Genomic DNA, 15,055 nt, shown 5'->3' on the forward strand with positions numbered 1-15,055 from the left:
CTCATTCTCTTTGCAGTTCATGTCTGATACTCTGTGTGCCGCTGTATAACACAAGAAACTAACTGAAGCAAGGGATTAAAGTGCTCCTCTCCGCAGAACAGCTCCTCTTCTGTACTACAGGAGATAGATAAAACAGGGAATCCGTCTCGTCCGGGTCTGTGTAACTCACAAACCACTCCTAGCGTGGAGGGCGCTTCGGAGTCCGTTGGTGCTTGCTTATCCTTTGAGGGAAATAAAATAAAAAATGCTCTGTATTTAAACTCACCCGTATTTCATGAATGATAAGGGGATTGCGGATTTATTTGGTAATTTCATATACTTGACTTTCTGAAGAAATTAAGTCATTTATGTTGTTTCTCGAACGAAGATATGTTGTTGATAAAATTAATGGAATATTCCACGAATGTAAACGTACAAATGCTATAATAATGGCAAAAAAGAAGAAGTCATTCTTAAGGCCGGTGCATTGAAAAACTTAAATGTCCTTGATAATTAAAAGGCTCATAACGTATGTGTCAAAGATAATACAAAGATATAGAAATTATTATTATTAGGTGGTTGTTGAAGATTCTACTGTGGTGTGGTATTTCACAAATAAGGTTAGATCATTCTGAAGTACAGAATTGCAACTGTATATTTTTGTCTTGGAGTGTCGCTACTGACCACCTAGTTAGTAGAATACAGTACACGCACTGTTACTATTGAAGCGGTGCTGTAAGGCAGACCAGGACCGGGCTGCGCATATCCCACCACTGTACTTAACGGATTACCAAATACTGCCTTTATTTCTTTGCACATCTCTGCTAGAAAATATAACGGGATAATACAACCGGATCACAAAGGGACGGCATCTTAAAGGGCGGATTCATGCGACTGGTATTCAATTGTCCGATAGCAAACACATCGGCCGAGTGATCATGGGAAAACAACGCTACACAATCGAGTTTAAGGTAAATGTTTTATTCTTTCTCGCTTTCTTGCACGTTTCAGCTGGAGATTTTCGTTATTCAGTTCCAGAGGAAACAAAAAATAATTTCGTCATTGGAAGCCTAACGGATGATTTAAACCTGGATTTAAAACAATTGAGATCTCGCAGGGCCCGTGTTGTTTATCAGGGCAACAGACGCTATTGTGGAATCGATGTAGAAAAGGGGGATTTTATTGTTATTGAAAGAATAGACAGAGAAAAGCTCTGTGGCTACACGTCCCCTTGTCTTATCAATTTTGAATTTATCCTTGAAAACCCTTTGGAGCTGCATAATATTGTGCTGGAAATTCAAGATATTAACGACAACGCTCCTAGTTTTCCAAAGGATGTGATTAAACTTGAAATCAGCGAAGCAACGCCAAAAGGAAGTCGCTTTCAAATAGCTAGTGCCCGGGATCTTGATGTTGGAGTTAATTCAGTTCAAAAGTACGTGCTCAGGGCCAGTGAAGAATTTGGGCTGGATGTTCACACGAGTGCAGAAAGAGGGAAATACGGGGAGATCGTCTTAAGAAACACACTTGATCGAGAAAAGGAGAAAGAGCATTCTTTAGTACTGACGGCTATTGATGGAGGTAACCCATCCAGAACAGGGACTATGATAATTAATGTTATAGTTGTCGATGTCAATGATAATTCTCCTCTATTTTTGCAAACACTTTACAAAGTTAGCATTCCTGAAAATTCACCTCAAGGCACTTTTATGATAAAAGTTAGGGCTTCAGATAAAGACGAAGGCGCGAATGGTGAAATCAGTTATAATTTTAACCATGTTTCTGAGAACAACAGACATTTATTTGAGATAGATAAAAAAACCGGGGAAATTACAACAAAAGGAAAAATTGATTATGAGGAGGCCAGCTCCTATGAAATCGAAATCCAAGCAGAGGATGGTGGTGGCCAGACCGGACTTTGCAAAGTTCTTGTTCAGGTTATAGATGTGAACGACAATGCCCCTGCAATGTCTGTAAATTCTGTACGGAGCCCAATTCCAGAGAACATACCTCCAGGGACTGAAGTAGCTGTCATAAGTGTCATAGACCACGATTCTGGCGAAAACGGCAAAGTCAGTTCATCCATTCCTGAAAATCTTCCGTTCACTTTGAAGTCGTCAATCAGAAACTACTTCACTTTAATTACGAAAAACGTTTTGGACCGCGAAGAATGTTCTGAATACAATCTAACTATTACTGTGACAGATGGAGGGACTCCATCGCTCTCTGCTAGTAAAGATTTGCATTTGATAGTCGGGGATATCAATGATAATCCACCAGTCTTTATTCAACAATCATACAGTGCCTATGTGGCTGAAAATAACATCCCAGGATCGTCTATACTTTCAGTTGTGGCGAGAGACCCGGACTGGAGAGAAAATGGCACAGTTATCTATTTTTTACTGCCTGGTGACATCAACGGAATGGCGATATCCACGTTTCTGTCCATTAATCGAGACACCGGGGTGATACACGCTCTCAGATCATTTGACTATGAACAGTTCAGAGACTTCAAAGTACACGTTATTGCTAAAGACAGAGGTTCTCCACAGCTTAACGGCAATGTGACTGTGAGTGTTTTTATAACGGATCAAAACGATAATTCTCCTCAGATATTGTACCCTGTTCAGTCGGGGAGCTCTTTCATGACTGAGGTTGTCCCCAAAGCAGCCCGCGCGGGCTCTCTGGTTTCCAAGGTGATCGCTGTCGATGCAGATTCGGGTCAAAACGCGTGGCTGTCATATCAAATAGTGAAATCGACTGATCCGGGACTTTTCACTATTGGTCTCCACAATGGAGAAATCAGGGCAAAGCGAGATATTTCTGATTCTGACGCAACGAAGCAAAACCTCGTCATCCTGGTGAAGGACAATGGACAACCCTCTCATTCGACAACATGTTCTGTATATTTATTCATTTCTGATAATTTGGCGGAAGTACCAGAACTGAAAGATATGTCCCAACAGAATAATAATACACAATTGACAACATATTTGATTATTTCGCTAGCTGCAGTTTCTTTCTTTTTCCTCACTTTCATTGTTCTCATTCTGACAATAAGATTTTGCAGAAGAGAAAAACCCAGGAAGTTGTTCGATGCTGCAGTCGCTGTCCCCGGTGTGTATTTCCCTCCTAACTACGCAGAGGTCGAGGACTCCGGAACTCTGCGTCATTCTTACAACTATGACGCGTTTTTAACAACAGGATCCGCCACGAGCGACTTCAAATTTGTGAAATCTTTCAATGGAAACACATTGCCTCGTGAAAGTACGTTAAGAAAAAATGAAAATGTTTCTCTGGGACAAGATGACAATCCTGGTAAACCAGAAGACGCGAACAGTGAGGTGAGACTCCTTTCTGTACATAAAATAAGCAGCAATTACTTGATTTTGTATTTACTTGTATTGATTAAATATGGTATTGAAATAGTTTTATCTGTTAGTATGACTGGGTAGATTACAGTATGGTCAGTGTTTTATTTTGTATTGCAACTATCTTTATTTTAAAAATGTACATCACATTCACTAATACCGACAGGATTTTGTAAAAAAAAAAAAAAAACACATCAGAAGGGTGCAATGAAAACTACCACAGCAGGTATGATTTATTTTGTGGAAGCTGTATGTGAAAAAAGCACAAGGGATTCCTTAATCCGTAATATTTAACCTAAACATTTAACCGGCTATTTCACGTATTTCCTGAAATATTGAACATCCAAATATGTCTTGTGATCCCTGGTTGTAAGTTCTTTCCACGACGTATAAAGATCTCATTCTTATTATTCGTGTACGTACAGTATACTGTATGAACGCCTCTAACAGGCATTGCGTCCACCCTGCTTTAAAGTTTTCTGGGTACTATCCATGGTCCTGAAGCTCAGCTGGGCTGAAGAGTGACCAGAGCTTTTAAGCAAATCGCTTCTATCTCATTTAGCCAAGCATTAGTGGAGTGGTACGCGAATTATGGTGGCGTTCTTTGCAAATGTTTTTGTGAATTCCATGCACATTAGACTAAACAGTTAAATAGTTTCGTAATATTTGTATTATATCGATACATTGCATAGCTGAAATTAATTGGAGCTTTTGTAAGCACTATACTTTTTTCCATCAATTAAAAAGAAACACGGCCTTGACGCCTTGATTAAATCGTATCAGTTGTTTCTCTATTTGCTGAAGTTGTTGCAATAATTTCTCAGCTAGTCAAGAGGAGTAACTGCATCACCTGCTGAGAATCGTTTGATGGTTACCTAATTCAATACTGTAGTCATGTATGGATGTTTCTTTACTCAGCGGTTTTGGTGTAAGCGGTCAGATCGTATTTACAGTATTCACATTGAAATATTAATATGGTTTAAGACTTGTGTAGTTTTCGTTGACATCTCAGTGTGTCGCTATTTACCAACTAAGGAGCTGGGAGCACAGCAGCCCTCCCACTATTACACTATTGTAAGCATAAATGCTGCTTCACATTACACTCTTATCTCCCCGTCGTTTGTCGAATTTTATGCAGGATCTGTCGGTGTCTGGTTACTACAAATATCGGATACAGAGACAATTGTATTTGGATTTCAGTTATCAGAACAACTGCGGGATTGCATTCGTATATGTGGTTTTAAACCGTTGAAAATGGATACGGGACAGAAATATTTCTCTTTAAAACGGCAAGTACGTTCTTTCATTTTGTTTCTCGTGATACTCCATCAGTGTTTCGGAGATGCTAGATATTCTATTCCAGAAGAAATGAAGAGCGGGTCTGTAATTGGAAGTCTAACACATGACTTCGGGCTCAGTGTAAACACGCTATCTGCTAGGAGAGCCCGCTTAGATTTGCAGGGGAGTAGACGCTTTTGTGACATTGATATGAAAACCGGAGATTTGGTTGTTGCAGGAAGAATAGACAGGGAAGAACAATGTGGTCAAAGTGTTTCTTGCACTATTCATTTCGAGTTTGTTCTCGAAATTCCACTGGAACTGCATCGCATTGCAGTTGAAATTCTAGACATCAACGACAATGCGCCTAAATTTCCCATGAATCTGATAAAATTAGAAATAAGCGAATTAACGGCGAAAGGGGCTCGCTTCCCAATAGAAGATGCCCATGACTCTGATATAGGTGTGAATTCACTGCAAAGCTACGTGCTCGAACCTAATGAATATTTCAGTTTGGCTGTCCATGTTAGTGCTGAGCGGGGTAAATATGGGGAGTTAATATTGGAATATGAGTTAGACAGAGAAAGGGAACATGAGGTATCTTTTGTACTTACTGCTTTTGATGGGGGAAATCCACAGCTATCGGGCACCGCGGTCATACAAGTCACAGTGCTGGATGCAAATGATAACGTTCCAGTTTTTACAGAGACTGTCTATAAAGCCGATCTGGCTGAAAATTCACCTGTAGGCACGACAGTAGTTAAAGTCAGTGCAGTTGATAAAGACGAAGGAATTTATGGGGAGGTTACATATGAATTTAGACATATCCCCCCGAGAGCAAAAAGTCTGTTTACTATTGACCACGCAACCGGCGATATAACGGTAACAGGGCCGGTCGATTTTGAAGACATAACACTCTTCGAAATTCGCATCCAAGCTAAGGATGGAGCTGGCCAGTCAGCATATTGCAAACTTATCATTCAAGTCACTGATATAAATGACAATGCCCCTGTTATATTTATTAAATCACTGACTACCCCAATACCTGAAAACACACCAGTGGGCAGTGAGGTGGCTATTATAAACATTCAAGACCGAGACGCGGAAGCAAATGGTAAGATCCATTGTTCAATTGAGCTATTCGTACCGTTCAAATTAGTGCCCTCCGTCAAAAACTACTACTCTTTAGTAACAGAAAATGAACTGGATCGCGAAACAGTCTGGGAATATAATATCACAATTACAGCTAAAGATGAAGGGTTCCCACAACTGTCGACTCAAACAATTATACAGTTGGCTATTTCCGATGTAAACGACAATCCGCCAGTGTTTGAGCATCAGTCGTACAGCGCCTATGTGGTAGAAAACAATTCTGCTGGGTCATCCGTTTGTTCTGTGTCTGCAACAGACAGTGACTGGAAGCAGAATGGCACTGTTTCCTATTTTTTGTTGCCTATTGAAATTAAAGGGATGCAGGTATCAGCGTTTTTATCTATTAACCGAGACACTGGTGTGATACGCGCTGTTCGATCGTTTGATTATGAAGAGTTCAGAGACTTCCAAGTGTACGTTGTTGCCAAAGACAATGGTTCTCCTCAGCTCAGTAGCAACGTTACTTTAAGTGTATTCATAACGGATCAGAATGATAATTCACCACAGATATTGTATCCCGCTCAGTCAAGAAGCTCCTTTCCAACTGAAATGGTTCCCAGATCTTGTCACACGGGATCGCTGGTTTCCAAGGTGATCGCTGTTGATACAGATTCTGGGCAAAACGCGTGGCTCTCATATCAGATAGTGAAATCGACTGATCCGGGACTGTTCACTATTGGTCTCCACAATGGAGAGATCAGGACAAAGCGGGACATTTCCGAATCTGATGCCATGAAGCAAAACCTCGTGATACTGGTAAAGGACAATGGAAAACCTTCTCTTTCTTCGACGTGTGCTGTGAATTTACTTATCTCTGATAATATATTGGATTACACTTCAGAAATGAAAGGTCACAATTTAGAATCCGAGAATGTTTCGAACATGACCGCGTATTTGGTTATCGCGTTGGCTGTCGTTTCTTTCTTTTTCCTTATTTTTATAATAAGTATACTGGCAGTCAGGTTTTGCCGGGGAGAGAAGCCTAGAATGTTGCTGGACAGTGCAGTCGCCATTCCCGGTTCGTTTTTCCCACCCAACTATGCGGAAGTCGAGGGTTCTGGAACACTGCGTCATTCTTACAACTATGACGCTTTCTTAACAACGGGCTCTGCCACGAGCGACTTCAAGTTCGTCAGATCATATAATGAGAACACTTTGCCACTTGACCCAACAAATAGAAGTACCTCAGAAACATCCAAAGACCTGAAGGGTGCTACAGAAAAGGAACCAAAGGAGTCATGTGAGGTAATCATGTTTTTTTGTGTATTCTGGGTCTAGGTATTTCACATTGAAGTTTTGCGTTTCGGAAGTTTCCTGTCATTCACCGCCAAACAAATTCATATAGCGCATTTAATTTCCACAGGCTCTGTGTTGCCTAGACAATTGGCAGACATATATAGCTTCCAGAAAATGGATGAATGTAATGGCTAAACCAATGAACAGCACATACATTTTTCCTGACATTCTTGTGCTTGTAGTGAGTTTTTAATAATGTATTGTGTTTTGTGAGATAACGAATCGTAAACCCATTTTTTTTTTTTTGCCAGGCGATTACTAGTACTGTAACATTTTTATTTATGAATTTTCTGACGAGTGGTAAACTACCTCATGGCGACTAGCGAAAGTTATCGAGTTCGTACAGTATAAGACACTTTTATGTATCGTAGTTTTAGAGCTGCCAGAGTTAGTGTTGCATATTTTAACTTTTTTTTTCTCTTGGAAAAGTATGTGTTGTGGACACAATGGAAAATCAAAAATCCAGAAACAATGAAAGTGTAACGAGTGAATGCAATGTCAATTGTGAAAGTTTGGCTTTAGAAAATAAAGGACATGTATCTTGAAGGAGTTAGAAAACGCACATAGTGTATTAGAAATGTATGTAACCAAACAAAATTTGATTACCTATACACTATGAAAAAAACTGGAACGCTAATCTATAATACAGTATATACACTTCATTTTGCTTCAGTTTTAACCGAAGATCAATTATCTAGCTATATCAGTTAACACAAGCTTAAATTTGCAGTTTGAATTTTACCGGATATAACGCAGTGCCTGAAATATCGTGTGTAACTGCGGGGTTTGTGTGACTGAAACAACAATAACACAGGACATAAGCGTACAATAGTTCATTTCAGTATATAACTTATGGACATTGAAATTCTTTAATGTGCAGCAGCAATGCAAGTAGTATATTGTTAATTTTCTTAATAAAAACGCCATGTGTCGCTGTTCACCAACTAGGGGTTTAAATTCACTTACACTGCTATTGTGCAGAGCTACAGTATATACCCGTAGCTGTTCCTCTTACTCAAGTTTCTGACGCCTAAACAGTACGTTGTTTTCTTCGCTGCGTATTTTGGAGTACTTCTTCCAAATATAAGGAATCTGCGCAGTTAAATCAGTTGCGAAAAGAAGGGGTACTGCGGGGATTTTCTCCAAGATCTCTAGAAAACGGGATGGGATACAAAGGCAGCTCCGTTTTATGGCAGGTACACTGTTTCTTCTTCATTGTTATGGCTCAGCTATGTACAGGAGATGTTAGTTATTCTGTTCCAGAGGAAATGAGGCGGGGATCCGTGATTGGAAGACTCACGCATGATCTGGGGCTCGATATTAAACAACTGTCATCTCGTAGGGTCCGGTTAGATTTTCAGGATAGCAGACGGTACTGTGAGATCAAACTGGACACTGGTGAATTAATCGTGAATGACAGAATAGACAGGGAAGAGCTCTGTGGCCAAAGGACCTCTTGTGCTTTAACCTTTGATTTATTCCTTGAGAATCCATTTGAATTACACCGGATTGTGGTGGAAGTGCAGGATATTAACGACAACTCACCGGCATTTCCTAATGGTTTTATAAAGCTGGAGATAACGGAAACTGCAGGCAGGGGAGCTCGCTTCTCAGTTGATGAGGCCCACGACCCGGACATAGGAAGCAATTCGGTGAACAGCTACGCGCTGGCCGCAAATGACCATTTTGTGTTGGCTGTACACACGAGCGCTGACAGGGGTAAATACTGTGAGATAGTATTAGAAAACGAACTGGACCGCGAAAAGCAGGCAGAGCTTTCCTTAATCCTGACTGCATACGATGGGGGCACACCACAGCGATCTGGTACTGCAGTTATCCAAGTCACCGTGCTGGACGCCAATGACAATGCGCCCGTGTTTACACAGGCCGTCTATAAAGTCAGTCTGGATGAAAACGCTCCCTTGGATACAGTTGTAGTCCAAGTAACTGCGAACGATGAAGACGAGGGCGCAAATGGGGAAGTAACATATGAAATTAGCCATATTTCAGGCAAAGACAAAACTTTGTTTGGTATTGATCCGATTAGCGGTGAAATTAAAGTGACGGGGCCTTTAGATTTTGAGGAATCTTCCTTTTATGAAATCCGTATCAAAGCCAAAGATGGAGCTGGTCAGGAAGCTCGCTGTAAAGTTCTTTTAGAAATTAGCGATGTAAACGATAATGCTCCCCTAATATTTATTAAATCTTTGAACACACCTGTTGCTGAAAACTCTCCACCGGGTACAGAGGTTGCGATTATAAACATCCAAGACAAAGACTCTGAGGTGAACGGCAGAGTTCGGTGTTCGGTTAAGCAAAAAGTGCCTTTCAAATTAGTGCCTTCAGTGAAAGATTACTACTCCTTGGTGACGGAAGAAGACCTCGACCGAGAGGTCGTGTCAGAATACAATATCACAATTGTTGTCACTGACGAGGGTTCACCCCCCCTTTCAGCTTCTCAAAACCTACAAATTACAGTTTCCGATGTGAATGACAATCCTCCGGAATTTGATCGGCGATCATACAGCGCCTTTGTTAGTGAAAATAACACTCCTGGTTCTTCAATTTGTTCTGTTATGGCAAAAGACAGCGACTGGAAACAAAACGGTACTGTCTCGTATTTCTTGTTGCCTAGCGAGCTGAATGGAGTGCCGATATTCTCGTTTGTATCTATTAATCGAGACACTGGGGTGATACATGCGCTCAGATCGTTTGATTATGAGCAGTTCAGAGACTTCAAATTGCAAGTTATAGCCAAAGACAACGGCTCTCCACAGCTCAGTAACAACGTTAGTGTGAGTATATTTATATCAGATCAGAATGATAATTCTCCCCAGATTTTGTATCCTGTTCAATCAGGGAAAACTTTTGTTACCGAGATGGTGCCCAGATTTGCTCACGCCAGGACTCTGGTTTCCAAAGTAATAGCCGTGGACGCCGACTCTGGACAAAACGCGTGGCTGTCATATCAGATAGTGAAGTCGACTGATCCGGGACTTTTCACTATTGGTCTCCACAATGGAGAAATCAGGACACAGCGGGACATTTCTGACTCTGATAAAATGAAGCAAAACCTTGTGGTCTTGGTGAAGGACAATGGAAAACCGTCTCTGTCTTCGACGTGTGCTGTGAATTTACTTATTTCTGATAGTATTTTGGATTATACATCAGAAATGAAAGGCTCCAGTACAGAATCCGACAAAAATTCAAACACCACCATGTATCTGGTGATCGCATTAGCTGCAGTTTCTTTCCTTTTTTTGGCGTTCATTACAATTCTTCTGGCAGTCAGGTTTTGCCGAGATGGAAAGCCCAAGATCTTGTTCGATGATACCGTTACAATTCCCGGTGTGTGTTTTCCACCCAACTACGCAGACATCGAGGGCTCTGGAACTCTGCGCAATTCTTTCAACTACGACGCTTTCTTAACAACCGGTTCCGCCACAAGCGACTTCAGATTTATCAGGTCCTACAATGAGAACACTTTGCCGGCTGACCAGTTGAGTAAGGCCACACCTAAAGCTCAGGAAGAAAAAACTGGGAAAGAAGTCGAAGATTCATCTCAGGTATTTATCCCTTTTAATGTTTTTTTTAAGGCTACATTTTATATTTTTCAACAGATGTGGTCAAGTACTAGTGAGAAAAGATATTTTTTTTTTGTTCTGTGATGGAATTAAGAGTCCTCTGGAAGTAACAGGGAAATTATTATTTTTTCTTCCTGGTGGTTCTATGTTTCTATCGTATTTTACGTGATGGAATTGGAACACAACTGTGCACAATAACATGATCATTTTTACCGCCTTTTCTGAGGCGTGTTTGAAGGTTCTGTGTGAGACAAGATAGCTTCTTTGTACTGATGTGTGTGCAGCGCGTGTCATGAAAATTCATCACTTGATGCTGGCATGTTAGTGTCATTTTTCTATTGCATTTGAGTGATGCTGCTGTGAACACAATGAAGAAGCTGTCCAAACGCTATCTAGCAGTGAGCAATTGAAACCCTTCTAGTAAAGCTGGGGAAACATTAAGGAGAAAAGGATAACAGGAAGGCCGCCTGGCTTAGGAAAATGCACAATATACAGAGGGCAGTTGAAATACATCTAATAGGGATACTCTTTCAAAAATATACAATTCAATATGATTCATGGTGGAAACATCTATATATATATATGATTGATTTTCTTTCTTTTTCACGCATGTATGATTCTGCTTATAAAGCCGATGTATCAATATATGTTGAATACTGACCCTAATGTGTGTGTGTGTATATGTATATAACTTAAAGAAGAGTGAGCAAGTGTGTAACCATGCCCTTAACATACAGAAAAGACAAAAGTTTAATTCTGAGTGTCTTCTTCATTAGTTCTGGTTACCAGCGTGGCATTAACCTAGTTCTCTAGGGGTAAACTTATATATACAGTATACATATAATATTCACTGATTTATCAATTGTTAAGACAAATAACAAAAATGAATCAGTCCAGTTGTATAGCACATTTCCGTCATCAATACCCTGCGCTATAACCATATGTGAGGAAAGAGGAAATGAACAAAATTAAATGATGAACAATTTTCTAGCAAAACTCAGTGTGTCGCTGTTCACCACACAGGGGTTTGCACTCCTTCCTGCTCCCACTGCATTTGTGTTTAAAATCACTCGGCTGGCCGCTGCTCATTTCTTTTCAAGTTTCTTCGGCTTTGACTTGATTTCTTGTTTGAGGTTTTTTATATAGTTTTTCCCTCCGCGTCGAAAGGATTTTCACAGGAATATCGGCTGTGGATACAGGAACAGGAGAATAAGACAGGCATTTATCCAGCTCGTCAATAAACGGGGATGGGATACAAAGGCGTTTCTAAATCATGGCAGGTACATTGTTTCTGCTTCTTCATTGTCATCTTTGGCGCGTGTTTAGGCGATATTCATTACTCAGTTCCAGAGGAAATGAAACACGGGTCTGTTATTGGAAGACTTACGCAAGATCTGGGGCTGGATATTAAACAGCTATCAGCCCGCAGAGCAAGAATACACTTACAGGACAGCACACGGTATTGCGATATCAAAATGGAAACCGGTGAACTGATTGTGAATGAACGAATAGACAGGGAAGAGCTTTGCGAACAAAGGCCATCTTGTGCTTTAAAGTTTGAACTTTTACTTGAAACGCCTTTGGAATTACATCGTATTATTGTGGAAATTCAGGATATCAATGACAACGCACCGGCGTTTTCCAGTAATATAATAAACTTGGAAATTGGAGAATCTGCAGTTAGAGGAGCTCGCTTCTCAGTGGATGAGGCCCACGACCCGGACATAGGAATCAATTCGGTGAAAAGCTACGCGCTGGCCGCAAATGACCATTTTGTTCTGGCTGTACACACGAGCGCGGACAGGGGTAAATACTGTGAGATAGTATTAGAAAATGAACTGGACCGTGAAAAGCAGGCAGAGCTTTCCTTAACCCTGACTGCGTACGATGGGGGCACACCACAGCGCTCTGGTACTGCAGTTATCCAAGTCACCGTGCTGGACGCCAATGACAATGTGCCCGTGTTTACACAGGCCGTCTATAAAGTCAGTCTGGATGAAAACGCTCCCTTGGATACAGTTGTAGTCCAAGTAACTGCAAACGATGAAGACGAGGGAGCAAATGGGGAAGTAACATATGAAATTAGCCACATTTCAGGCAAAGACAAAACTTTGTTTGGTATAGATCCGATTAGCGGTGAAATTAAGGTGAAAGGACCTTTAGATTTTGAGGAATCTTCCTTTTTTGATATCCGTATCAAAGCCAAAGACGGAGCTGGGCAGGCAGCTCATTGCAAAGTTCTCGTGGAAGTTGGTGATGTAAACGATAATGCTCCAAAAATGTTTATCAATTCTTTGAACACACCTATTGCTGAAAACTCGCCACCCGGTACAGAGGTTGCCATCATAAACATTCAAGACAAAGACTCTGATATCAACAATAAAGTCGTGTGCTCCATTCAACAAGACGTTCCTTTCAAGTTAATACCTTCTGTTAAAAATTTCTACACCTTGGTGACTGAAGGGGAACTGGATCGTGAAGTAGTTTCAGAATACAACTTCACAATTATCGTTACAGACGAGGGCTCGCCGCCTCTTTCTGATTCCAAAGCCTTACAGATCTCAATTTCGGATGTGAATGACAATCCACCAGTATTTGATCAGCCATCGTACAGTGCTTTTGTCAGTGAAAATAACTCTCCTGGCTCGTCCATTTGTGCTGTAAGGGCAAGAGACAGTGACTGGAAACAGAACGGCAGTGTTTCCTATTTTCTGTTTCCCAGTGAAGTCAGTGGCCTGCCGACTTCCTCCCTAGTGTCCATTAACCGAGACACTGGGGTGATACATGCGCTCAGATCATTTGATTATGAGCAGTTCAGAGAGTTCAAATTGAAGGTTATAGCCAAAGACAACGGCTCTCCACAGCTTAGTAACAACGTTACTGTGAGTGTATTTATATCAGATCAGAATGATAATTCTCCACAGATTTTGTATCCTGTTCAATCAGGAAAAACTTTTATTACGGAGATGGTTCCCAGATTTGCTCACGCGAGGTCCCTGGTTTCCAAAGTAATAGCGGTGGACGCCGACTCTGGACAAAACGCGTGGCTCTCATATCAGATATTGAAGTCAACTGATCCGGGACTTTTCACTATTGGTCTCCACAATGGAGAAATCAGGACACAGCGGGACATTTCTGAATCAGATGCCATGAAGCAAAACCTTGTTATCTTGGTGAAGGACAATGGAAAACCTTCTCTTTCTTCGACATGTGTTGTGAATTTACTTATTTCTGATAATATATTGGATTACACTTCAGAAATAAAAGGTCACAGTACAGAATCCGAGAATGTTTCGAACATGACCGCGTATTTGGTTATCGCATTGGCTGTCGTTTCTTTCCTTTTCCTTATCTTTATAATAAGTATACTGGCAGTCAGGTTTTGCCGGGGAGAGAAGCCCAGGATGTTTCTTGACAGTGCCGTCGCCATTCCCGGTGCGTTTTTCCCACCCAACTATGCGGAAGTCGAGGGTTCTGGAACACTGCGTCATTCTTACAACTATGACGCTTTCTTAACAACGGGCTCTGCCACGAGCGACTTCAAATTTATAAAATCGTACAACGAGAGTACCTTACCACTTGACCAGATTCATCAACCCACAAGCAAAGATCAAGAAGAGCAACGGGTTAAGGACGTAGAGGAATCGTGTCAGGTATTTATCATGATTTATATATTTTTTAAAATTAAACTATTCAGTAGGCTATTTTGTGTTTTTACGTTCGTGTGATCAAAGTTTTCCCATCACTTTGATCGATTTAACATTCCTGTATTCCACTACTAGTAAGGAGAAAGTAAATATCCGACGTTCCGGTGTTTCTACCTATTTCTCTGTCGAGTCAGAAAGGTTGTGATGAATACCGTTTGGTTATTTGCAAATACAAGTTGGTATAATGACGTGATCATTTTAATTCCTTTATGGAATGTGCTTTTACAGCTTCAGGATACAAGATATATATTGATTTAATGTCTTCAAAACTATCTGACTTCATCTGGACATTTTAGGATTTTAGTGTCGTTTCTCATCTCCCATTTTAATGCTTTTTGCTGTACCAACGATGGAAAAATTGTAGATTATACTATCCAACAGAGAGGTATTATAAATCCTATAGTGACGTTAGGGTATAGAGGAAATAAAAATATTAAAACCAGGCCTGTATAGATTACGGATGTTTAATATATATACTGTATATAATTGCAGGGTATTTGAAATAAATCCAATCGACGTTCTTGTGAAAATATTCAATGCGACCACGGTGGATGGTCGCGCAATAGGATTATCTGAGTGTTTTTTTTAAATGATACACGATTTTATACATATGGTCTATGTATGGTCTGTATATACAGTACGTTATATACGTCTAGAAATCTGCAATATATAGGATATAATTTGTAAC

General features: G+C 40.6%; 1 protein-coding gene across 4 annotated transcripts in view; it reads left to right on the top strand.

Annotated features, from left to right (window-relative positions):
* The first annotated feature begins 728 nt into the window (after nt 1–728).
* LOC148650534 (protocadherin gamma-C5-like) overlaps nt 729–15,055 on the top strand; it is a 216,054-nt gene continuing 201,727 nt past the window's right edge. Inside the window, exon 1 of one of the 4 annotated variants that reach the window (XM_088604452.1) lies at nt 729–3,323. In XM_088604452.1, coding sequence (XP_088460578.1) covers nt 918–3,323 — 2,406 coding nt within the window. In that variant the 5' untranslated portion in view covers nt 729–917. Of the gene's footprint in view, nt 3,324–4,589; nt 7,026–8,081; nt 10,643–11,726; nt 14,314–15,055 lie in introns of those variants that run through there. The other 3 variants (XM_088604436.1, XM_088604454.1, XM_088604451.1) reach the window with 3 other exon arrangements.

Source organism: Lepisosteus platostomus, chromosome 13, assembly GCF_059453375.1.
Source record: "Lepisosteus platostomus isolate fLepPlt1 chromosome 13, fLepPlt1.hap1, whole genome shotgun sequence".
NCBI classification, from domain to species: Eukaryota; Metazoa; Chordata; class Actinopteri; order Semionotiformes; family Lepisosteidae; genus Lepisosteus; species Lepisosteus platostomus.